Genomic DNA, 26,227 nt, shown 5'->3' on the forward strand with positions numbered 1-26,227 from the left:
CTGACATTTTGCTTTCAAAGCACTACAAGACTTTTGGAGCAAAGTTGGCACACCTGGAACCATATACTAGATATGGGGAAAGTGATCATGTGTTTGCTATGCCCACCTATAAAAATTAGGGCTGTAGATGCTATCAAAATGAACACATGAGGAAAGGGCTTCAACTCTTCCCCATCATACCTACCTGAATTTGAAGTGTACCAGGAACAGAGAAACAGGATGCATAATGGTTCAGTGCCTATACCTACTACCTGCTATTAAAAGCCCCCTACTTTATACACAAGTAGGGTAGATGTGGGGAAAACATCAATTTTCCCCAGTGATGTCCAGTTTGGCTCTCGTAAGTACAAATATGAAATTACATGAAGAAATAATAGACCAAATTTTTTTCTCGGACAACAGGAATATCAGCTACTAGGCTAAAGGTCAAGTTTCTATAATAATAGCTTAACAAGAGGCTGCACTAAAGCAGAAACTCTGTATACTGAAGTCTGTGGTAAGTAAACATTACTCTGGATTGGTCTGGTCAAGTTTTTCTTTTGGCACGCAAAGAAAATAAGTATTTGCCTTCAAGTACACACCCATTACACTAGTTATCTCTCATTTAGAACACTAATCCTTCCACATAATGTGACAGCAAAGAGCAAAGCATTCAAACAAGTCACACATCTGTGGTGGTAGTATACATATACAACTCCTGCACTGGCAAAATGAATTTGTCTTTTTTATGTTACAGAAATTTTCCTAGCAAAAGATTCAAACATGTACAAGCTCCCTTAAACAATATTTAAGTTCCCGTAGTGATGTGCTAATATTGTAGCCATGAGAAAAAGAAATTATATGATTTCATTAGAATCATGATGAAATTCTAAATTTTCAGTCTCCGTTCCTAAAAAAAATGTTTGCATACAGAAAATAAATTTTATTCCAAGTCACAGTGAATTGCAATTCATACCTGATACTACTCAGTTACAGGAAATCTGTACAAATACTGTGCATGCCACAGCATATTTACAATAAAAATTAGATATGGCTTTATTTTCCCATCCTCGACATAGAAAGTGTTAATATTAATCTCACAGAGAAATGTTTGATTTCAGAGACTGACTTCCTGTAACAAGTTTAGTCAAAAAAGGATTTCAGCTATTATTTTTAGGATTGTAATCAGTATAGTCCAGAAGACTGATTCTTCATCTTGAGACTCTTCTTCTGTTGCATGAAGCTGCTTCATGGTTATCTCCATGTCTTCTGACTTGTAGGAGCCCGCATCCAATGGATATTGGGCAACTGTCTTATCGTAATATACTTTCATTACAAATTCACTTTCCAGATGAGACGGATGACCATAAATCCCAATTCCTACTGGGCGGTGGAAGTGTTCTGGCACGTGAACCACATCTTGGCCGCAAGTTACAGACTGTAATTCATAATCATCAAAACTGGGATGAAGTGTCCTATCAGATACGTACAAGTCTGCATCACCCTTTAAACTGTTAATCTGAAGCACTATCTTTCCTTCATGGTTTAATCTCAAATAACTATAATTTCCAGCACCAATCTGACCTTGAACCACATGAAGGAGAAGCCATTCTTCTGGCACATCCTCTTCTTCATCATAAGTGCTTGCTATTAGAAGTCCTTGACAAGCAAGCAGTGTCACTAGTACCCATTTCCAGTGAGCTGCCATGGCACCTGTGGATACATTGTTTCAGGTCATTCAATAGTTAATGAAAACATAAGTGATTGAAAAAGTGGAAAGGCTTTCATTTAATTAGCTACAGTTTTGACTTCTTGGCACTCTCCCTTGGCACTCTCCCTAGGCAACTGATGAAGTATACCAGTGTGAAAACATTTAGTAGGAAATATTCAGAAAAGAATAAGTTCAGTTTAATAAGGGGGGTTTACTGCACAGTTATTACTTACTTACTTACTTACTTACTTACTTACTTACTTACTTACTTACTTACTTATTTATTTGATATACCGCCCAATCCCCGAAGGGCTCTGGGGGGTGTACAGCATAAAAACCACAGATAAAAACATCATACTTCTAGAAATATAATAAGGCAACGGTTGTGTCCTAAGATGGCCTCCCACCTAAAACCTAATCCTCCTAGGAGGGGGATGAAGAGGTAGCGGGTCCTGATAGTATTAAGGACCCATATATCCCAATAGCGGGTCCCAATGATATAGGGGAGGGGGCACACTCAGCGGCTGGTTTCTCCAAAAGCCCGGTGGAACAACTCAGTCTTGCAGGCCCTGCGGAAATCACCCAGATCCCGCAGGGCCCGGACAGCTGGAGGGAGAGTGTTCCACCAGGCAGGGGCCGGAGCCGTAAAGGCCCTGGCCCAAGTGGAGGCCAGCCGCATCATTGAGGGGCCAGGGATCTCCAGTAAGTTGGCCTCTGCCAAGCGCAGAGGTCGAGCTGGGACATATGAGGTAATGCGGTTGGTGTGCATAGGATTGCAGCCTTAGTGAGCTTAATTCTAGGTCTCATAATACACAGGTAAAAATCCTTTAGGAAAAGAGCTAATAGTTTCAGAGAAGATGCTTTCCCAGAAAAATATTTTGTTTAACGCAACTTTGGCTAAACAAAATTCAAGACCAGAAACACCTTAAAATTTCAGCAAAATTGTTCATGGTGTCAGCTTTTATGAGTCTGCTCACTGTCAAATACAATTAAGAATGGTGATGTATCAGTTCCTATACTTTTTTTGTTAAGAATATTTAAACTGACATAAAAAATTGACCTGCTTGTTGGTACAGTATGTGTTCTACAAATGACAATATTAAATGTAAACCTACTGGCTTTGGTTTGGTGGCAACTGGGCCATCCAGGCTATTCTAACTGTTGGTATTAGAAGCTGTTTTATGTTGGGAGAAAGCCAGATTGACATTAACAGTCATGCACCATTGTACGCTTACAACCTGCAAAGTACAGGTGATGCAAGGCAACATTAGATAATGGACTAATTATAATGAACCAGTAACACAAAATATACATAGATCTAACAAATGCTCTCTCCAATGATTTCTAGCTACTTTTAAAATTTCACCATAATATATGGACCGTGAAACTTTAGAGCAAGCAATTGCTTAAGACAAGTAACATAAGATTCTAGAAGAGCTACGTATAAATCAGAAGACAGTGTAATCTTATATGGCTAACAACAGTCAACACTGATTTCAACACTTGAACTGGAGTGAATGCATAGGATTACACCACACATTCAGAGAAAATTGTTCACATACTCTTCCATATGCCTCTGTGGTACCTATGTTGGTGCCAAGGATAATGATATCAGTACTTTTAGCAAAGGAAACTGAAGTGTTTCCTCAATCTTCAGTTCTCACAGATGTGGTTGCTACATTGTCTCTTTTTCATACCAAATTGTATTTTGGTACAATTGAGCAGGGACACACAATGCAACGCAATATGAATCTATCCTACTCAAATTTTCTTAGATGCAAAGCCAGTCTCAAAAAATTATGCCATAAGCACAGTATAGATTTTTTCCTAGAAATAATTTCTGATGGCAACACCTGATCCCTTCCATTCTACCTGTGAAGATACCCAGCAGTAGAGGGAAATTAGGCTTGGAATCTGGATCATGGATTGCATTGGCCAATCTAGTGCAATATATACATTTCATTAGTGGATAGCCCCCTTCCCACTAAATAAAATCAGCAGGAGAAACGGGGAGGGGCGTCGAAAAAAGTTTTTTTTAAACCTACAGACTCCTGAGGAAAAACAAAAACGATGTAAGTTTTCCTTGAAAATGAGCTGTACGTTCCTCCATTTTACTTGGCGGGCAGAATCTGCACCCAAAGCTTATTTAGATTTGGAGCTAACAGAAAATTTGAAGGCAGGAGGGGCCCTGTTGGTGAAGGTCTGATTCGCAGAGCCTAACGAGGTTTCATACGAAGATAAAGGGACAACTTCGTTTCCCAACTCAGGTGTTGCGAGACTCGGGAATTTTCTCCGTCCCCCTTTTAATGCATGGGTGTGAGAGGGGAGAGAGTGCATTTCTTTTCAGGCCTCTCACTTTCCGGAAGAGCTGAGCACTCCCCAAGAGAAAGAAAGAGGGAAATGTTTGACCCTCGGCCAGCCCTGTCAAGTCTGAGGATTTGTTCCAGGTAAACAGACACCCATTGCAGAGGGGATCAGCCGAATCATGCTGTCTACATGCAAAAGTAAACTGGAGTCGTGCGACAGTCAGCAGGCTAACCCGATTTCCGCGGATTAAAGCCCAATTCTTCAGTCTCGAGAAGCGGGCTCTAGTCCACAGAAGTTTATGCCAGAATAAAACTTTACTCGCCGCCACGCTCCACTTTATGTTGAATGCCAACCGAGGTATCGGCAGCCTCCTAGTTTGGGGTACTCTCTTGGCCCTCTTCTCCCCACTCCCTGGTCGCCCCCAACCGTGCGCTTCCGTCCTGCCGCTCTCGCTCACCCGTCAATCACCATCTAGGAGGCCTCCAGAACCCCCCGACAGAGACCCAAAGCGCAGCCGCTCCAGTCAGCGACAACGAGACTTAGTTGGTGTCGCGAGATGTGGAGGCTGCCTTTTTACGGTTCCGCTGTTCCGCCCGAGTGAGGGAGGGGGGAAAGTGAGGGAACGGGGGCTGCGGGAGAAAATACCTGGGAGTGTTTCCATGGCAGCGCGGCCCGGCTGCCCCTACGATGTGCCCAAAGATTGGCTCAATCCTGGGTGACGTTGTCCATGGCCCCGGGATTCGCAGTTGTGCGTTAAACTCGAAAATGAATTCTGCATGGTAACTCTTGGAATTTAAATTTTTTTAAAAAGGCATTCAGCAGGCACCAAACTCCGAGCGTGGGCGACACTAAAGAACTGAAAAGTTCTGTGGATCACTTGCTTGAATAAAGCATAGACAATTTTTTTCTGTGCTTGTTCTGTGCACTTTGTCATGCTCATGTCCATTCTTTCCCAAACATTTGGAATAAGGAGGTGTAGTGGTCAACTGAGTTTAAACATCAAAATCTCTACTTCTAGAAAAAGGTATTTAGAAGTTTAAAAGGCTGAAAGGACATAGTATCCAAGGCAGTCAAATCCTATCCAGCATGGTGTAGTTACCAGCAGATGGACTCTAATCTGGAGAACTGGGTTTGATTCCTCACTCCTCCACATGAGTGGCGGAGTCTTATCACGTGAACTAGATTTGTTCTCCCACTCCTACATTCTTGGGTGACCTTGGGCTAGTCACAGCATTCAGAACTCTCTCAGCCCCACCTACCTCACAAGGTGTCTGTTGTGGGGAGAGGAAGGGAAAAGATTTCGTAAACCCCTTGAGTCTCCTTACAGGAGAGAAAGGTGGGGTATATATCCAAACTCTTCTTCTTCCTTCATTACAAGCAAACTAAATCTAAACAAACAATATTCTTGCTCTGAAAATCTGAACCAAGAATAAGCCCTACTTTGAACATCAAGATTTGCTATACTTCAGGGATGTGTAGAGTATTCTTTTTCTTTACTACCTGGTAACCATAACCTATCTTTTTTGCCATCAAGTCACAGCTGACATGGCAAACCCGCCCCAAGATTGGATGGGTAGGGTTGCCAGCCTCCAGGTGGTGGCAACTCTAATCTGGAGGAACCGGGTTTAATTCCCCGCTCTGCCGCATGAGCTGTGGAGGCTTATCTGGGGAATTCAAATTAGCTAGGTGACCACATGCCAGCTGGGCTAGTCACAGTTCTTCTGAGCAATCTCAACCCCACGTACCTCACAGGGTGTTTGTTGTGAGGGGAGGAAGGGAAAAGAGTTTGTAAGCCTCTTTGAGGCTCCTTACAGGAGAGAAGGGGGGATATAAATCCAACTCTTCTTCTTCACTGCAGTATCTCCCTTCCCCAAACCTTGTCCTCCCTGGGCTCCATCCCCAAAATCCAGAGGCTGGGTGACCAATGGGGTGGGGCGCGACACCCCAGGCAGAGCCACAGCGGAGGTGGGGCCAGGGCGGGGTGGGGGCGTTCCGGGGCAGGGCAGGCAGCACCATGGCAGGGGCGCAGGCAGTGGTGGGATTCAGCAGGTTCGCACCACTTTAGCAGAACCGGTTGTTAAAATGGTGCTTGTAAACAACCAGTTGTTAAATTATTGGAATCCCACCACGGAACCAGTTGCTAAATTATTTGGGTCCCACCCTGCACAGGGCGCGCACGTGCCCGGGGCAAAGTTTCACCTTGCTCTGCCTCTGCCAAAATCTCCAGGTCTGGCATCAATGAGTCTTCCCTCAACTGCCAAAATAGGCCTGGAAAGGGTTCTGCTTTTACTGAGAGAACCAAGCCTTGGATCACCATGGTTGCCTAGCAACAGCCACCAAGGGAATATGTTACTTAAAGTTACAGATGCTCCTTTAATCGTTTTTCGGTTTTTTTAAACTGCACAATTTTTAAGGCACATTTTTCTGCAAAATGATGGGCCTTTTCAGGTTTGCAGAAAAAATTGCCTTGCCTATTCACAGCTGTAGTGAATATAATATAACCTCCAATAAACTATGATTATTTAACATAGAGAGCAATATTAGGTAAGTCTACTCAGAAGCAAGTCCCATTTAAGTCAATAGGCTTATGCCTATGAAAGTGTTGGTAGGACTGCAGGCTTATTGAAGAGAGTGTCAAAATCACTGAAAAGGAAATCCTATTTAGTATTATAGCACAGTTAGAGGGGTATGATTTCAGAGAATAGAAAAGTAGTTTTATGCAATGATCAAATGCTTTGTCAAAGTTGGGCACAATGAACATGATAAAAGTGTAAAGAAAAAACTGAAATTTTAAAAAATGTGGCATCATTTCAGGCAAATTTTGCTGCAGAGTCTTAGAAATCATAGTTCTAAAAGCCACTTGATCTTCAGTTCTTAAACTACTTATTCTAGAATAGTTCTTATGGAATTACACACTTGATTTAAATATGTCCATCAAACTATGAGTTCGTGGACTGTATACTGAGAATTATGCCAGCACAATGTCAATGGATTGCAACTGAGCAAGTATAGCTCCATCTGCCAAAAGCAGCATCAAAGTCAGGCACATTCAATAAGCAAACTAGTTGGCTTTTGTTGAACAGTCCTAACACGTTAACATGTTGAACTGTCCTAACACGTTAAGCTAGACATTACTTCTCAAGTAATATTTCCTACTTGGAAAGCATGTTGTTCCTATCTGATGTTTACACTGCTCACAGTATTGGGCTTGGATACTCTTTCTGAGCATATGTGGTTTCTGTTAGAGATGTTTGTCCTTTTATATGCAATGTTTCTAAATAATAAAAATTGGAAGATTAAGTTACACATGGAAACACAATATTTTGGCTGTTTCATATTAGATTTACATACTTTAAATGCAGTCCTGTATTTAATTTCAGGCATATAAATCCTGCAGTCAACAGGTTTTAGACTCTAATTCAAATTGTCCTGAATCAGCTAATGCCATCCATAGTCAAAACCAGATCTGGTACAGGAAAGCTAGTAATCCATGTGGTGGGCCTATAACAAACAGGTAGCCTATGGCTCTCTAGGTGGCAACCTGCTATGCAGTATATAGCTATTAATTTAGCACTTCATACCCAATTTTCTGATTCCCTTTTAATAGTTCTCAGGCTCAAAGTACAGAATGGAACTTCAGTGGAACTGAATTCGTATTATGGCCTCAACCCTGTGAGTCCCGTAATGGACTTCTAGTGTTGCTTACTGAAGCATGGTTTTATTTAAATGCATTGCTAAAGTAGGAAACACAGTAGCTACAGATGCTTTCATTTTCCTCTTCTAGTCCTTTTCTAGGATTTCCCCTTGCGCATGCAACAGTAAGCTTTTGGCTTAATGGTATGTGAAGATGGACCAGGGGAAGAAACGGTACAGTGCCTGGCTACCTTTCATCTAGTTACCTTGTAGGAACTGCACTATATATGACCCTGTAAGGCCATTTGAAGGACAGTTGTTTGGTATTTTTAAAAAATGACAGGTAGTAGAAATTAGACACCTTGAGAAACAAAATGTTTAACACAGTAAAGGAACAAAAATCTTTAATGTATCAAATCACAGCATAAATATATATATTTCTAGGTCTGATTCAGCAACATTCTGGATTTAAGTCCAATAGAAAACCTTGTATGCTTTGATCCCTTTGTTCCACTTTGCAACCTGCATTTCATTTCACTTTCAGTCTTGGAATGGCAGCACAAGGCTCCCAGGAAGTCTGTCTTCCAACCAATACCTGTTTAACAAAGTAATGATTTAGCATGATTTCAGACCACATGCTGTGCCAGTAAAGACTAGTTGGCTCAAACAAACATATTGTTACTTGAGACACTATTCAGTATTGGCAAAGATTACAGAATAGATCTATCAAAAATATGATGGCAAGCTGAGCCAATAGATTTTTCCCAGCATCACACAAGCTCAAAGAATAATTTCTATTTATTACAAAACAGAATTTGTCTACACAGTACTGGAATAAGAAATATGGACTGGACAATAAATGTAGCAATGTGTTTTTTATATTACAGAAATATATTTGAATAATGTCCAGATATATGAACCGTAACATGAACTCTATGGGGAAAAGCTTTATAAAAACACAGACAATATTAAGACAGGGTGGCCAATGTATTTAGCAAGCACGCAAGAAGTCAAGACCAAAGAACAAGTTTTACCTAATGCACGCCATAGAACGTGCCCGCTGCCTTGTGGTGGTTTCGCTTTTAGTCTAATAAGCTGGGGAGTAATTTGACACTGAAGAGCCAAGCAGTAAGAGTGAAGGCGTAAGTGTAGATCATAGCATCTGCTTCTTCTGTCCTGCTATACCATTAACTGTTATGTATCTGGCAGTCCTCTTTTGACTCTATCAGCCTTCTAATTTCCAACTTTCAGGAATTTCTAGAAGCATTCTGCCTACATCTCACCACCACAACCTTGATGCCCAACATAAATGTATAGAGGCTAGCTCTGACTTCTCAGCAGCAAGATAAAGCTGCATTACACCTGCTCAAACACTATGTTGCTTCACATTGCATAGCTTATTACAGTCCAAATTTAAGGCCTCAGGGAAATCCTGAACAGTTACACCCTCATAGTGTAACTGACTTCAGCAGAGTGAGAAGACTGTATCTTTCCTTTGGATTCCACTTTGTTTCCCTCCTCCAGTCCTAACAAACATACTTCCAAATCCAAAGCTATCCTCTCCAAACAGACCCTTTGGAAAACAAGAACCCAACCCCATTTCCCCCCCCCCCCCCCGTCGGAGAAAAAATACCCCCTTCATTTTAAATAACAGGGCAAAAAGCAAAGTTGCCATCTTTACCTAAACAGAGGCCCAGACTAGTACCACTAATATAAAACAGAAATTCAGTAATCACTCCATAAAAATGGCAAAAGGTCCACCTACATAATTTTTTAACGTTATGCTAAGAATAATTCAGCAGCCCTGCTAGAAAATACAAAGGGAGGGACTCTGCTGCAGCAGAACCGCTGAAACCGTAATGAGTTCAAGCCTCGCTTGCGGGGGAGGGAGCTGGAATTGGCCGATTACCCTCGCCTCGAGCGTCTTTGCTGCCTAGGAAACCTCTCGCCTGTTGCATTCGGCGGGCCGGGCAAGCGTTGGCAGCACCTCCCCCTTTGTCTCGCACGCAGGACGAGGTCATGAGCAGACACCAGTCAGGAACGGTAAGACCCGGCAAAAACGGCCCCACAGTGTCAAAAGAAGAAGTTGTTACGGAGATATTGACCGTTCACTTCTTTTGAATTCATACATTGAGATTTTAAGGTGAAGGAAAATACACGAATAGAGTATTCTTGCGCACTTCAGGAGTTAAATAGAAACGCAGGGCATTTTGCAGAAAATAAGCCAGGGTTTTATAAGGCTATTGAGTAATTTAGGTTGAGTTAAATAGCTCTGAAATTAATGTTAACGAAATATACTTTTCTAATTATGTGCAACGGTGTCTGTTTCAGCTGTGCAATGGAAAGGCCCGGGGATCTCTGTTTTGCTGAAGAAGGATGTAGCAGCAGTATAGTTCTTGAAAAGCAAGTGTTTCTGTCCAAAGTGCCGGAATCTCATGTCCAGCTTGCTTGTGGACTGCATTACTGTGCTTTCCCTTTGAATGGAAATGAGCTTTGTGTTTGGAAAACTACTGATGACTTTGACCGCCAGGTTAAAAAAACCCTTGTGTTCATTTTATGTGTAAAAATGCTAGTCATGATCTTTGTTGGGGTTCCCAAACTGTGGGCTGGGACCTCAAAGTGAGTCGGGGTGGTCTTCCAGGTGGTCTTGAAGCCAAGAGAGAGGAAGAGAAACAGAATGAGCTGGGAGACGAGATTTGGGGAGGAGTGATGGCACATTTTGGGTTTTCTTTGCATAATGTGTGAAGACTGTGAAAGAAAGTCAATTGCTCAGTAATGCTCAGTTTATGAATATTAAATTTTAAAATAAAATAAACTTGGTCAGCGTTAAGTAATAAACTGAGTTTCTGCAATTTATGTTGCAGAGGAGGAAAGCAGTTATAGTCATTTCACCAATAAGTCTGGGAAACTATGTCACAGTTAAAAGAGGGTTCCACTTCAAAAAGTTTGAGAACCACTGATCTAAGAAATGCACACTGTTCTCTACTTTTCCTGTTCATATCCTCTTGCAACTAATGGAAACAGTTGTTGGGAGATTGTATCCAGAAAAACAAATACAACAATGTTGGCAATACAAACATCCAGATTTTGTGGGGGGATTTTAAAGAGAAAACATAACAATTGCTTGTTATGGCAAGTACGGCAGTAAATTGTGACTTAATGTCAGTTACATGCTGTCCAGTCCTTAACACATTTACTCATTAAGTCCTATTGTCTTAAATTCTAGGCAATACGCTTGGGACATACATGTAAATATGTGCATGGAAAGAAAAGTTGGTTTGTCCTCAATGAAATTATGCATAGAAAATATGCATAGAATTGAAGCCTTACTTAAGCAAAAGGAGTGGCCAATGTCTTTCCCCTTATTTCCCCTTGCGATATCTATTGTCCATTAAGAGTTCCTTTTTTAAGTAATGCTTTTTTCCTCATGTAACATTCAAATAGTGAATGGAGAACGAAAAACACAGGAATTAGCCAACTTCTGGAATTCCTTTGGGAGGCCTGCCAGAGCTCAAACTAGAATTTCTAGGCACTATAAGCAGTGTAAATATCTATAGCCAAAAATTCACTAGCCAGGGTTTAGGGGACTGTTATTTTAGCTATGACCATAACTAGCCTAAAATGTTAACAGCTACAATAAATCATATAGGGATAGCTGGTAAACAAAAGGAATGCTTGAAAAGAAACTGAATTTTGCTTTTGTGTATATTACATGTATTTCAAATTATTAATATTATTAATTAATAATATTATCAGCCATTACATATGATAGGACATCACCACTCAATTACTGCACTGGCATTTGGGAGCAAAGTCAATCCACTCCTCATTTGCTCTGCTTCATGTGACTATGTGATCGTGTGGAACCTGGATGAATGTATGAAGAAAGTGCTACAAGGTAAATACTTTTAGTATATTTATCGTTGCACCCGGGCTAAACCTTCTCAGCACTTTCAAGAACAGCTGTATTTTATTTCCATGCAAATCTATATCTGACTAGATACTGTAAGTTAGCTGACTATAAGAGTGTTAGGTGGGGATTTGCTTCCCTGAATCATGATAGGTGTGGACTGGAAGACTAATTATATTTTAAACTTCTGATTTCTATTAGCTTTGTCTCATGTTTTAATGTAGATGGTCAAAATAAATAGTTTCAACTACATGCTGAACTTTGGGGCATTTTAACATTATTTCAATAAAACAGCTCCAGGTGTTTCTAGAGGATAGATTGGCCTTGAGCTCATTTCAGTCTGGCTTCTGGCCTGGCCACGGTGTGGAAATTGTGCTGGTTGCCCTCACAGACAATCTCCATAGACAACTGGATCAGGGTGCATCATTGCTGTCATTACTTGATCTTACTGCAGTGTTTGACATGTTCAATTATAACCTTATGTCTCACCACATTGCTGATTCTGGATTTCATGGGACAGTCTTGAAGTGGCTTGTTTAATTCCTCCAAGATTAGGAACAGAGGTCTCCTGGGAAGAGGTCTCCTGGGAAGTATAGTTCCCACCAGGCTGTTTTCATCCTCAAGTGAACAGGCCACTTTTCCCAGTGTGCACTTTCAGGCTGAACTAAGGTAAATGAGTGTGTAGGGTAGGCAGGGGCAGGTTACCACCGGGGGGGGGGGGGGGCAGAAAATGCAGTGTGTGCACTGGGCGCAGTGTGGCCCATCAACACCTCTGGTTCTGGGGGAGAGGGTATTGTCAAGACAGCCTTTGTTGTGTGGAGTCTAGTCTTTAGCACCAATATAAAATATTAGTAAATTTTGGGTTCAGGGTTTTTTAAAAATTGTGTCTCCACCAGCCCCTGTTTTCTGTGTCTCCCCCCACCCTGCTTTCTAAGCTCAGAAGGGCTTTGAAAGCAAGGTTTGGGAAGTGGTCCTGCATGTGGGGCTGAGCTGGCTGAGCCCTGCATGCAGAATTAGGTCGTGTATCCTCCCACTCCTGCTTTCAAGCCTAATGGGGCTTGAGAAACTCTGACAGGGGACAAATCCACCATGCCCCATGGAAATCCCTGGGAAAAAGCAGTGGAAGGGAGCAGTGACGTAGCTACCATGGGGCAGGGTGGGGACAAATGCCCCGGGCAGGCCCCTGTTTGGTTACGTGGGCACATAAATCACCCCCAAACCTCTCCTCCTCCACCGTTGGCCAGCCCCGGCCCCACCAGTCCATTCCTTAGGTCAGTGGAGGCTGAAGGAGCAACCTAGCAGGGCTGCCGTAGGGTGCCCCTTGACCCAGCCTTGCCCCGCCAGGTCATGTCATGTTGCCTGGGACTGCTACCGGCTCTGGTAAGTGGGGCACAGGGGCATAGCTACTATGGGGCGTGGGGGTGCCATTTTGCTTCAGGTGCCATTTCCCCCCACTATACCTCTGGAGGGGAGGAAGATTTAAAAAACCAAAAACAACTGGGTTTATTTATCGGTAAAAGAAAAACCAGAAAAAAACTATTTTTTTATTTTTTCAGGGTTTTTTGTGATTCAGATTTTTGAATCACCTCGCCTAGTGGAGTCTCTCAGGTGTGATCCTCTCCCCAATGTTATTTAACATGTACATGTGGCCCCTCACCCATTTTAGTCTGGAGTTTGGGGCTGGGCTGACATAAATATGTAGATGGCACAAAGGCTCATTCTGCACATGCAGAATAATGCACTTTCAAACTGCTTTCAGTGCTCTTTGAAGCTGTGCGGAATAGCAAAATCCACTTGCAAACAGTTGTGAAAGTGGTTTGAAAACGCATTGTTTTGCGTGTGCGTAAGGGGCCTCAGCTATATCTGTTGATGGCTGGCTGGCCAGACCCATCTCAAATACACTGACCAGGTGTCTGAAAGCCATGATGAAATGGTTGAAGCAGCATCGGCTGAAATTAAATCCATCAACAATGCATATCTTGTGGCTGGGCCAGGTGGAATCAGAGCTCGGATCAATAGCTGCCAACTTTGGATGTCAAGAGCCTGGGGGTGACTCTGGATGTCTCCTCTGGATGCCTATCTTTCCATGGAGGCCCAGGTCACAAAAATAGCCTGAGTGGCAATTTTCCATCATTGCCAGGCTAAGCAGCTGATGAGCTATCTGTCTTGCCTTCACCTTGCCAGCGTGATTCATGCAACGGTCACCTTCAGATTAGACTACAGTAACTCTCTCTATACAGAGTTACAGCTACACCAATTCTCTTGGTACTGCTTTGGAAACTTCAGCTGGTCTAGAATGCAGCATTGAGGGTCTTTACAGGGATTTCATTTATATCATACATAAATCCTGTGCTCCCAGTTGAGCCCCAAATTCACTCTTGAAATGCTTTTAAGCTCTTCTGGTTGTTAGTTTGCACATATGAAAATCAGAAAGGCAGTTCTAAATGTTCTAGTATTAGAATTTTGACATGTGAAAAACATGTCATTTTGAATGTATTCACATCAAGTTTTTGAACTGTTTAATAGCCATATAGGCTACTAAATATAGGAGCAGCAGTGGCGTAGTGGTTTGGAGCAGGTGTACTCTAGTCTGGAGGAACCGGGTTTGATTCCCCGCTCTGCCGCCTGAGCTGTGGAGGCTGATCTGGGGAATTCAGATTAGCCTGTGCCTTCCAACACACTCCAGCTGGGTGACCTTGGGCTAGTCACAGTTCTTCTGAGCACTCTCAGCCCCACCTACCTCACAGGATGTTTGTTGTAAGGGGGAGAAGGGAAAGGAGATTGTAAGCCCCTTTGAGTCTCCTTGCAGGAGAGAAAGGCGGGTTATAAATCAAACTCTTCTTCTTCTGATGTAAATTGCATTTCAACCAGTGATGTGGGGCAGAAAATGTTCCACCTCATGTATGTAAATGTAGTCTGTTGTCAGGGCTGTTGTGTTGAAAATCAATTATGTTAGACAGACTAAATGTGAGATATGAAGCTTGGACAAGCCCCACTGCTTGCACATGGCCAAGGCTTGTATAAGGTGCATTTTTATTTTATTCAATTTGATATCCTGCCCTCCCCAGCCAAAGGCAGGCTCAGGGTGGCTAACGCACATATTAAAATAACAATATTCAAACCAATGAATTTATTTAAATTTTACTAATACCATTTAACTATTTAAATTATTTATTAACATTTGAATAGGAAAAATTTCCAGAGAATGTTCCAATTCAGATTTTCATGATTACAGCCTTTTATTACTTTGCAATGTATATGTGATTTTGCACAAAAAATCCTATTAATGGAGCTTTTTCATTGCTGCAGGGTTAATGCCACAAGGCATTGTTATAGGAACACTTTTGGGGATGGTACTTTATGTCCGATTTAGTCCAGATGACCAGACTGTGGCAGTATGTGCTGGCAATCAGATATATATTCTAAGTGCAAAGGTGAGAATGTATATTTCTGTTCACTTTTGAAATTAAGATTTGTATTCATTGTATTGTTGAGGTTTTTCACAGCTGGAATCAACTGGCTATCATAGATTTTCTGGGCTTTGTGGCCATGGTCTAGAAATGTGTCTCATCCCCCCGTGAAGTGGACAAAACTTATTCCTCATACGATCACTCCACACTGTGCCACAGAGAGAAACACTTCTTACCATGACATGCCTCTGAAGATGCCAGCCATAGTTGCAGGTGAAATGTTCGGAGCAAAATCCTATCTGACCAAAGGCACGCAGCTCAGAAAACCCACAGTAGCCATACGTTTTCATGTTTATCTAGCTCAGGGGTAGGGAACCTTTAACACTCAAAGAGCCACTTGGACCCGTTTTCCATGGGAAAAGAAAACACTTGGAGCCGCAAATAATTTTTGACATTTAAAATAAAGATAACACTGTATATATTGGGTTTTTTTACCTTTTACTCCGCTCATTCTGAGAAGTGCGTGGATGCGTCCACCCTGCTGCCTGCAGGGCGGGCAAGGATGGGGCCAGCGGCTTGGCTCGTGGAGCCGCAGTGCAAGGGCAGAAGAGCCGCATGCGGCTCTCGAGCCGCAGGTTCCCTACCCCTGATCTAGCTATAACTAACTAAATGCCAGAAGTTGGTGGAAAGCATATTAAATGAGGAGGACAGTACAGTAGAATTCCACTTGAAATTAATAATGGGAAAGCTCCTGGATATAAATGAAGTAGCATTTGTGCTTCATGTAGCTTCCAATCCAGTTGTGCTTCATGTAGCTTCCATCCACCATGATTGGTTCCCTACCCTGGGACATGGACAATATACCATACTAAACTTTCCCTTCTCACTAGACACAGTGTGAAACAGACTTCTCTCTGTGATACACCTTTGAAGATGCCAGCCACAGATGCAGGTGAAACAAGTTAGGAACAAGATCCACCAGACCACGGCCACACAGCCCGGAAAACCCATCAGAACCAGTTGAATCCGGCTGTGAAAGCCTTCGACAATACACAGTATCATTTTTAATTTGATTTACTTATTTTCCTGGAATAATTTTAGGATGAGGCTTTAATTGCTGAATTGGAAGGCCACTTGGCTCCAGTGACTGCTGCTGAGTTTTGTACTTGGGAGAAAAATATACTTATATCAGTTTCTGAAGATAGAAGCTTTAAGGTAAGGAGCTTCTGTCTGTTTTTTGAAATATATTCCAATTGGATCAGGTGTTAAAAGTAAAAATATTTCATTATTGAATATGAAATCATTGCAAACCAAAAGCAATGGGTTTAGTAGATTACATTTAAAACTTGGTAAACTGTAATTTTCATATCTGCTTTCTTTAATTAAATATTAAAAGTGAAAATTAGATTTATTACATTTCTTGGTCTGCGGTTCTCAGTCCTCATTTTGTGAACGTACATATTTGGATATAATATACTCTGAGTTCAGTATGATTAATTAAAAAAACATGTTTTAGGTTTATTTATTTTGTATATTGAGAAACTATTCCTCTGATCTTTACACAGAGAGTATCTTAGAACATCAGTAATCATAGTGAATAGGTATTTAAAATCTTTATATTATTCATCATATTACTTTATGTTGTACTCCAGCGGATGTTTTAAAAATATGTTTCTGTTATGAGCTAAACTGATATTTACATTTTACCATGTTTTTCAAAAGGTGTGGGATTATTGTACTGGACTATTACTATATCAATCAACAGTGATAACAGGTAGGTTTTTCAGGATAAACGAGTCAGTATGAGCAAATCTTTTTGTTTTGTAAACTATTGTTTGGGATTATATGAAGTAATGTTTTACTAAAGCAGGTAATAAGGTGCCCCAACCTGGCTAGCCTGATCTTGTTAGATCTTGGAAGCTAAGTAGGGTCAGTACAGGTCAGTATTTGGATGGGAGACCACCAAAGCAAACCAAAGTTGCTATGTAGAGGAAGGCAATGGCAAGCAACCTCTAAATGTATCTCTGTGAAAACTCTGTAGGGTTACCATAAGTTGGCTGTGATTTAATGGCAAAAACAAGTAATAAGATAAATTTCATAAAGCAATGTTTAGAGTAAGAAATATTTGCCCATGCAGGCAGGAAAATGGTTAAGCATGTCCCCCCCACCCTCACATATACATGCATATTCACACCCTGCTGGTTTTCTGCTTCAAGTTATCCAGTGGCATACCTGCCTAGGGACAGGGGGTACCCTATGTCCCCGGGCTCCCCCCATTTGGTTATGTGGGGGGCGCCACCATTTCAGGGTCATTTGTGTGTTTCAATTTTATGGGCCCCCAAAAGGCTTATTTTGTTTCCCCACTCCTGCACATGAAAGCCTACGGGCTGAGTTCTCTCAGAACTCTCTCAACCTGCCCCCCCTCCTCTCCAGAAGCAAAGCTCACCAAGCGTGGATGCTATTACCCAAGACCTCTTGGAGCCACCTTGAAAGTCTGGTGCCTCTATCTTCAAAAATGTGCAGCCAGTGTTACACACTCAGAAACTTCAATGGGGCTTTCTGTTATGCCCAGATGGCTCTGTGGTAGAGGTTTCAATGGGAGGCATTGTGGTAGGGGTCTTGCTCTGAGTGGGGGCATTTCCTGTAGAGCTGCTGGTGTGAGTCTCCTGAAAGGTACCAACCAAATTTGCTAAAATATGTGTGGAAGAGGAAAAGGTGAACCTGATGTCCACAACATTCGGCCATCCCAGACAAATTTTAGCAAAGTTGGCTGGTTCCTTTCAGGAGACTCACACCAGCAGCCCTGCAGGAAATAAGTGCCCCCACCCAGAGCAAGACCACTACCACATTGCCTCCTGTTGAAACCTCTACCACAGCGCCAGCTGGGCATAACAGAAAGCCCCATTGATAGCTCTATGGTGGGAAAAATAATGTTTCCCACCATAGAACTTGCTGGAGCGTCTGGCAGATTCTGGGGAATTTCTGAGTGTGTAAGCACTGACCACACATTTTTGAAGATAGAGGCGCCAGACTTTCAAGGTGGCTCCAAGAGGCCTTGGGTAATAGCATCCAAGCTTGGTGAGCTTTGATTTTGGGTTTGGGTGGAGGCGCGAGTTGAGAAGTTCTGAGAGAACTCAGCCAGCAGGCTTCATGTGCAGGAGCAGGGAAACAAAGTAAGCCTTTTGGGGGCCCATAAAATTGAACCCTCAGAAGCAAAGGTCTCTAAGCCTGGATGCTATTACCAGGAAGGCCTCCTGAGCCACCTTGAAAGTCTGGTGCCTCTATCTTCAAAAATGTTTAGCCTGCCTCAGAAATTCCCCATTGGCTACAATGGAGCAAAGTCACTGCAAAACAAAGAATCTTGGGCAAATTTCTTGGGGTGCCTGTAAGGGGTGTATTTTTAAAGCTAGTGACACCAACATTTCAGGCTGGTAACTATTCTGGTAACTATTCTTATGATGCCACCCAAGTTTGGTGAAGTTAGGTTCAGGAGGACCAAAGTTTTGGTCCCTCAAATGGGCAGCCCCCATCTCCTGTTAGCTCCCATTGAAAACAATGGGGATGGGGGCATTCCATTTGGGCATCCATAACTTTGCTTCCCCTGAACCAAACATTGCCAAACTCGGGTGGTATTATCAGGGCAGTCTCTGGATGATGCCCTGAAATCATGGTGCCGCTAGCTTTAAAAATGCCCTCCCTGCAGGCAGAAAAAACACTGTAACAATGCCCCCCCCCTCACTTCAAATAGCCTTGCATCTCTAGCATTTGTTCATATTTGGGCAGGATCGGAATCAGGACCCACTTTTGTCCAAATGGTATTGCCCACACATTCTGGCTTCGAATCTGAGGTATTTGTTTCATCTGAATCTCTAACCCTCAAAAAAGTGATGTTGCTGTTTCAGGGTGGAGGACTATCCAGCCAATCACTTTCAATTTTATTTTAACCGGGGACCCCAGATTCTTCCTTTAAGGTGGATTTAAAAGAAGAATCTGAGCTCCTCAGTTTAAACACCATTGAAAGTGATGCTGTTTGGGGGTGGATTCCACTGGAGGTGTTTTGTGAGAGATGATGCTGACATTTGTTTGGTAAATGTTTTGCTGGGGGTGATTTTGAGAGATTTACATGCTTAATACCCACTTGCACTGGCTTGGAGTTGTTTCTCAGGCTAACAACCTACCTCATAGGGTTGTTGTGATTAGGAAATTAGGAAAAGAGTTGGTGGGGAGAGAGCCATGTACATGTTTCTTTTGCTGGGAGTGGGAGTATTTTGTGAACTGGTGCAAAAAATCATTGTTTGTTCATGGTGGGGGAGGGTGGCTGCCCATTCACAGGCGCCAAACTCAGGTTTTGTCTCTGGGCTCCAGTTTGCCTAGGTACGCCCCTGAAGTTATCCCTTCTGGAAACTGTTTTCCTTAAAATAAAAGCTCTTTTATTTTCACTTGTGAATAGCATGCAGTTCACTTTTCTTTAGTCTACTGAGTTTCATTTTCATTTTCACATTTTCCATTTTCTTTCCACAGTGAAGCAGACAATAGCCTTCATTTCCACCTAACATAGTGAGAGCAGTTCTTTTCCTCTGAGAAATTTCAAACTGTGCACTTAACTGGTGCTGTTCCAGTGTTCACATTTCCTTCAATTATTATTGAAAGTTTATCTCTGTAGCTGCGAGTGAATGCTGATTTCACAGCCACTCATTCCAGTGTTGTTCAACTGAAGTCAAAACAATGCCAGTGTATTGTGTAATTAGCATCAAGAACTTCTGTACAACAACTTGAATTAAAGGGTTCTTGCTGCTGCATCTTTGTACTGCAGGTGATTAAATGGGTGTGATGCATTTCAGTATATTAAGAATAACACAGTTGCATTGTTTTATGCAGCATTTCCTCTCTTAAGTCTCTTTATTGATGAAGAAAATAAACAGATTATCACTGGTTGTGCAGATGGACAAGTAAGAAATGAAATATAATTTATTCTATTAACCTTAGTCAATTATCCAAAATGAGGTTTGTGTATCTTCAAATGTCTGAATTTAAATATTAGATAGCGAAATCATGCTTTTTGGTTTATTTGTGAACATAATATTGGATATTAGGAGCTACTTTACACAGACCCTTACAGCCTAGTGCAGGGGTAGGGAACCTGCGGCTCTCCAGATGTTCAGGAACTACAATTCCCATCAGCCCCTACCAGCATGGCCAATTGGCCATGCTGACAGAGGCTGATGGGAATTGTAGTTCCTGAACATCTGGAGAGCCGCAGGTTCCCTACCCCTGGCCTAGTATAAAGATTGACCAACAGCAGACCTTTAACATTCCAATCCAGATGTGGAGGTGAAGGGGCATAGGGAGCAGAGGAAGACTGTGCCAAGATGTTTGTCCTTTTTGCTGGCATAAGGGGCACCCCTGCTGGTGAAGAGGGCAAAGGTGCCAGGTGCTGGGTGCCTTCAATTCAGCAGCAGTGAAACCCAGAGGTGGATGCCACTGCATAGCAATGCAGGAATCCAATTGGATGCATGGGGTGGGCTGGCCAGAGCATTTCTGTAGGTGGAGCCTACTTTAGTTGGCTTCCACCCAGCATTTAGGGCTGGGAATACCCTGGCCAGGACTTAGGACTTATGCCACCTGAAAGAGTGGCCTAACTTCATTAAGCCCTATGGAAGGTTTCCAGGTAGCCGTTTGGTTTTTTTAAAGCTTTCTTCTTTCATTGCCTGGAAGCCATCTGGAGGCTGTGCAGAAGTGGCACCGTACCTGGCCTCCTCAGGAACTGAATTGGGCTGTAAGATCTCTCTCTTTTCACATGAGAGGTTTTCTATCTAAAGATACTTTAGGCTGGGTCTACATACACATGCCTATGTGTTGCTTTGCCTCAGAGTTTTGGATCTAGAATATCTGGATATGTACTTAAGAATGTCAAATGAATATGTATCTGTTTTGTAAACCATGTATTATAATGCACCTTTATATTGTACTTACTAACAAAGTACAACACTGTTTTTAAATTATACCAATGCAAATCCAAAATCTTGTCAGTAAATTAATTTAAGACAGTTAATTCCCCAAGTGTTCAAGTCTCTAGCTATTTTAATTACCATCTATATAAATATCAGGAATTTAAATACCAAATTTAGATACAAAAACATAAATCATCTTCATGCTCAGTTCCCATTCTAGGGTAGATTAAATATATTAAATACAATAAAATCTCCTCTGCATACCCTACATGCCATTTGTAAATAACCAGCTGAATTAAATCACTAACTCTTAACTACCAATAATAATTAAGAATATTAAAAATAACCTTATTTATCGCTGGTAGTTAGGAGTCAGTGACTTAGTTCAGCTAGGTTAGTGATTTGGTTCAGCCACGCACTTAAAACTCTCCCTTACTGAGAAAATATCTCAGTAACTCCTACTAACTCCTACTAAACTCTCCCTTACTGAGAAAATATCTCAGTAACTCCTACTAACCGAATTGACAACGAAAAGGAGAAAAGCAAGCTAGCACTAACTTTATAAACCACCAAACAAGATAATTTACAGTCCCGTCCAAACTGGGTGGTGGCGGGCTGCTGCTTCCATGGGAGCTTCTTGAATGCATGGGAAGGCTTGAGCAGTAAAAAAAAAAAAGCCTCCCTGCCACCAAGAAGCTCCCATTGGGCTGAATGGACTTGCGCTGCCTTTTTGGCAATGTCAGTCCGAAGCCCAGGCTGTCGGAATAATGTCAGCAAAGGCCAGGAGGAAACTAATGTTTGCTCCTCCCCTGGCCTGCCCCTGTTGTGCCAGCAGCAGTGGGAGGGGCCCTGGGATGTTGGCGCAGCATCCAACACCATGTGCCGGTTCCAGGGAAGGCTGTGGTGGCTGCATGATGGCAAAATCACCCCTCCACCAGGGCAAGTGCCCCAGGAAGGGCAAATCTGTCAGCACGGCTGCATGCCCCTCCCATGAGCAGATCCTTTTCAATGGGGCCATTACACTTTAATTTATGATTAGAATGGTCAGTTGTACATTCATTAGTCACATAGTCAATGTTGTGCAGATCAAAGATTGGTAATCTTTACGATAGCCTGAAAATTTTCTTTTCCAATTAAACTGTTATAATAAAGCTGGAGATACTGAAAATTCTCTTTTTGAGATCAGCTGTGTTATATTGGCTAAGTACGATATATGGCCAAAAGCATGCCTTGGAACTCAGCTGACAACAGAAAAATGTTCTTACAGTTTGATTTTTTACTCTGTTACAGTTGTGGATCTTCAGCTTGATTAAGGGACATCAGTATCGATGTGTTGTACATATCAATGTAAAAAAAGAAAGAGAAAAATTTTACAGAAAAATACGGAAATCTGAACAACTGGGTAAGACAGTGGATATGGAGGCCATTCTGGTGTGCATCACAGAGATTTGGTTGGGTGAAAATGGAGCAGTAGCTCCCTCCCAACTGTACCACCCAGTTTCCTAGTGTAGTGTCAGCCTAGACTTGGTAGGAAAGAGAAAGGGAGTGAATTCAGTACATCAGACTTCTTTGTCATTCACCAGGTGCTTTGTCTTTGGAGTAGCAACTTTGAGTGCAGGTACACAATAGTGGAGATTTGGATCAGTACAAGTATATGGCCTACAAGTATATGTACTTTGGCTAAAGGAACATTCCCCTTAGTGTGTCAAGTACACATGCATATCTGTACCCAAGGCAATCATTATTGCCAGATGTATTCCAGGGCCAAAGTTCTGGGGACAGTGCTTCATACAAGTTTGCAGATTATTGGAAATGAACAGGCATAGATTCAAAGTTTAAAGTTTATTAAGAAAACTAATAGCATATGGAATTAGAAAACTGGACAAGCGTGCACACACCAAATAAAGATACATATCTATATATATAAAAAGCTAACAGTGACTTTGTTAGTCACTCCCTAACGCCGAAACGGCTGGACGGATTGCCCCCAAATTTTCACATGACGTTCCTCCCTGTTGCGGGCAGGTAATCGGATCTTCAAATCTCTGAAAGTCCATACCTGAGCCAGGTAAAATGTTTTTTTCCTGGCGCACCAGGCCATGAAGCTGTTTGTGTTTAACTGTCACCCTTAGAATGTTCGTGCAGCCTGTCTGTCTGTGGCCTGAGGGCTTGGAATGTTCGCGCAGATGGGCAGAGATGAACAGTGAAAACAGTAAATAGGTAATACTGTTAGGTAATACTAGGGGAAGTGAAGCACATACACACTTTGCCGTGTGAGACATCAGGTGAGCCCCCCCCCCTCACATGCAGGTAACTTTTACTCTCTGTGCCTCACCCACTGCTACCACACAATACACATCCAGCTCATCCTCACACACCTCACTCTGCCCTCCCTCACATCCAACCACCACTTATGCACTTCCTCACCCGTATTCACTACAGCTCTCTTTTACTAAAAGCAAGCTGGAGTTTGCCTTTTTCTTCTAAGAAAATCCGCAGGGTGGGGGCGAACCAACACTACTGGCTCCGCTTCTTTTGCACATGGCCCTTTAAGAACCCAGGGAGCTGACCTCCATCTGAGCGCCTCACCCCCCTGCCTCTGCTGCCTGACTGGGATAGCCTGCTTGCCCCAGTTCTGCCTTACCCAAGCCAGGACTGTGCGTGTCAACCAGCCTCATGGACAGCAGGATTCGCACTCTGGACAGTTCCATTGTGAAATGGAAAGGGTTACCTTATACTAAAAAAACAAGACACCACCATATAACAATGTGAATTGAAAAGGGAAAGAGGGATTCCATTTGACCACCCCAAAAGGCTATGCTGGGGATCATTGGACCTGCATGGACATCTGTGTGGGTTGCGGACTGTGATGAGAAGGACAATTGCCACAGCAAAGCGTGGCCGGGCCCCGCTAGTTAAACATAAATCCTAACCTAAGCAGTTTGCTAGTCTAAAAAGAAATGAAAGGATGGTATTTTTATATTTTTATTTTTTAAATTTCTATTTATGTTATTTATAGTCTACCTTTCTCACAGGGACTCAAGATGGATTACACATAGTGAGCCAGTACAGTCACACAAATGGGACATTCAGTCATCAATGCATTAGGTGTTAGAAGTCTGGAACCACCAGAAACAACTTACTAAAGCATAGCATGTATCCATATGACACATTAAGCAGAAAGAAATTTCATAACTAGGATCCAACTTACACAAAGCTAAACATGGCATATAGTCAACAGTTTCATAGTTTAAAACTATTTTGTGCAGTGCAACTTTATTACTTACTCAGAAAATCCCTCTTGAATAGTTTAGTTTTGCATAATTTCTGTCAAGCTAGGAGAGTGGGAATGTTCCTGACCTCCTCAGTCAGAAAGCATGTGTTTGGGCAGTTGTTGATTTTGTTCATTTACAGATTGGCACCTGCAGAATACCCGGCTGACTTGAGTGAAGCTGTTACGATGGAGCATAGGAAGAGAGGTGGTCCTGTAAATAAGAGAGACCAAGGTCATGAAGGACTTTGTGTGTGATAGTCAATACCATAAACTGAGACTGGTAACAGATGTGCAGCCAATGGAACATCCAGAATGGGAGTAATATGCATGTTCTGTCTAGCTCCCATTAATAGCCAAGCCACAACTTTAAGAGTTCCTGAGCTGATTTTGAGGGAAGATCAATGTACTGTGTATTGAAGTAGTCTAGTCTCCATATTACTGTGATGTGGATCCAGGTGCCCTGGTCAACAGTATCAAGGTAAAGGGCCATCTTATGAGCTAGGTCCAGTTGATAGCAAGCCTTTTTTGCAGCTGCATTAACTTGTTTCTACAGTAGTAAAGCTCGTTCTGGTATGACAAGGGAGGAGGTGACGTGTAGCTTGTCCAGTGAGTGGAGTCCAAGAAGAATTGTTTCCAGAAAGAGAATAGTAATAGTGGAGAGAGCAAAATGGGAACTAGAACACCTGTGTTGGATAGCAGGGACAGTGCAGATTCACACACACACACATTCCCATCACACATTCCTGCACAGCAGTTGGAGCCTGTTGCTAGAACCCAGCAGCAACATTGGACCCAGCTACTGGAACAACATACCGTAGTTCTCGGGGCTATCTTTATGTCTGAAAGTTGTTGATAGAGAGGAAGAAAGATGCTACTGTAAACAGAAGTGAAGCAGATGCTCTAACATTGAGCTGTGGAACCTCATTATGATGCAACTATCATTGCTTTCATCAATTGTCTCCTAAAGCTATGAATTAAATCTTATTCTGAACTAGCTTCCTTTGGTTCTAGAAATCAGTTTTTGATCAACCTGTTTCATATATGATATTCAATATCCATCGTCTGTTTTTCTCAGATGAGATTCAGAATGCTTCCAAAGTGTATGTTCCAAATAAATTAAGAACAGAAGAAACAGTTGAGACTACCTTTCCTGTTCTCAGAATTGAGCACTGTGACAAGTTTGTAAATTTAAGTGATGAGGAACAAAAGTAAGTACATTGGCACCTTCAGTTTGCTCTTAAGATCAAGAACAGAATTTTGATTTAAATCTGTGGCCTCTTATAACAAATTTTCCCAGAGGTCAAATCTTGTTTCTTGGAAACATTTTCTGTGAAATCATCCTGTGCATGTCCTTTCTCTCATTGTTCTGGGTTTTTCCCCCTTTGTCTCTTCAATTGCATTTATTCTGCACGCTACTGCTAAAAATACATTGTTCCTGATGGTTATCTGTGATGCAGAAGAACAACTCTTCCCCTTGTTTACTTTTGCGCAGGCACTGCAGTGTTACTATGCAGTTACATGTTGTAGCGGCAATTCAAAAATGTTTTGGTCTCCATTTCTATTATTGAGAATTACCAACACAAAATGGAAGCCAAAACAACTCTTAGAGCAGGTGCCATTACCTGAGGGAACAGAAGCACATAGTCTACCTCAGCTCCACAATGAACCACATTTTGGGGCCAAATTTAAATTGCAGTAACGTATGTGCCGTGTTTACTCCTAGTACTGTTGTCAATTGTCCCACTTAAAAATTGTTCTCTGCCTCAACGTTTAGATCGCAAGTTATACCGTATGTGAAACTGACAAAGCTGTGCTAGTTTGTATTTCTGCCTCAATGTTACATTAGTAGTTTGATATGACAAAAAGAAAAAAATCCTTTTGAAAATAGAAGAGGGGGAGGAGAAAATGGCTGAAGGGGATGTTGGATGACTATATGGGAGGTGGATAAAGATTCGGTAGAACGGAGACATTTCAACATGATCACATTGTCTAGGGAAGACCATTTCAACACAACACACAAAACACAAAGGGAAGCTGAGTTGGAAATGGATA

General features: G+C 42.1%; 2 protein-coding genes across 16 annotated transcripts in view; one reads left to right on the forward strand and one right to left on the reverse strand.

The window, feature by feature from the left end:
* Window positions 1-907: 907 nt before the first annotated feature.
* Window positions 908-4,610, reverse strand: LG01H6orf120 (linkage group 01 C6orf120 homolog). Of its 3 annotated transcripts, none has more exons than XM_048486902.1 (2): window positions 4,455-4,610; window positions 908-1,692 (listed from the first exon to the last, which is right to left on the reverse strand). In XM_048486902.1, exon 2 carries the CDS (start codon window positions 1,685-1,687, stop codon window positions 1,127-1,129), a length of 561 nt encoding a protein of 186 aa, XP_048342859.1. In that variant the 5' UTR covers window positions 1,688-1,692; window positions 4,455-4,610; the 3' UTR covers window positions 908-1,126. The 3 variants fall into 3 exon arrangements, with proteins under 3 accessions (XP_048342859.1, XP_048342870.1, XP_048342880.1); XM_048486913.1 differs by lacking the exon at window positions 4,455-4,610 and adding an exon at window positions 4,320-4,450; XM_048486923.1 differs by lacking the exon at window positions 4,455-4,610 and adding an exon at window positions 4,351-4,431.
* A 4,971-nt stretch (window positions 4,611-9,581) lies between these two features.
* The window catches only part of WDR27 (WD repeat domain 27), a 101,562-nt gene continuing 84,916 nt past the window's right edge, over window positions 9,582-26,227 (forward strand). For 10 of the 13 annotated variants that reach the window (XR_007243693.1, XR_007243692.1, XR_007243697.1 and 7 more), the window contains exons 1-9: window positions 9,648-9,773; window positions 9,962-10,160; window positions 11,387-11,528; window positions 14,850-14,974; window positions 16,052-16,165; window positions 16,673-16,724; window positions 19,829-19,899; window positions 22,192-22,303; window positions 25,251-25,383. Coding sequence is in view for 8 of the 13 variants with exons in the window: in XM_048486951.1 (XP_048342908.1) it covers window positions 9,969-10,160; window positions 11,387-11,528; window positions 14,850-14,974; window positions 16,052-16,165; window positions 16,673-16,724; window positions 19,829-19,899; window positions 22,192-22,303; window positions 25,251-25,383 (941 nt within the window). In the remaining 5 variants the exon portion in view is untranslated. Of the gene's footprint in view, window positions 9,774-9,961; window positions 10,161-11,386; window positions 11,529-14,849; window positions 14,975-16,051; window positions 16,166-16,672; window positions 16,725-19,828; window positions 19,900-22,191; window positions 22,304-25,250; window positions 25,384-26,227 lie in introns of all 13 variants that reach the window. The other 3 variants (XM_048486960.1, XM_048486978.1, XM_048486987.1) reach the window with 3 other exon arrangements.

This window comes from Sphaerodactylus townsendi, linkage group LG01 (assembly GCF_021028975.2).
Source record: "Sphaerodactylus townsendi isolate TG3544 linkage group LG01, MPM_Stown_v2.3, whole genome shotgun sequence".
In the NCBI taxonomy this organism is placed as follows: domain Eukaryota; kingdom Metazoa; phylum Chordata; class Lepidosauria; order Squamata; family Sphaerodactylidae; genus Sphaerodactylus; species Sphaerodactylus townsendi.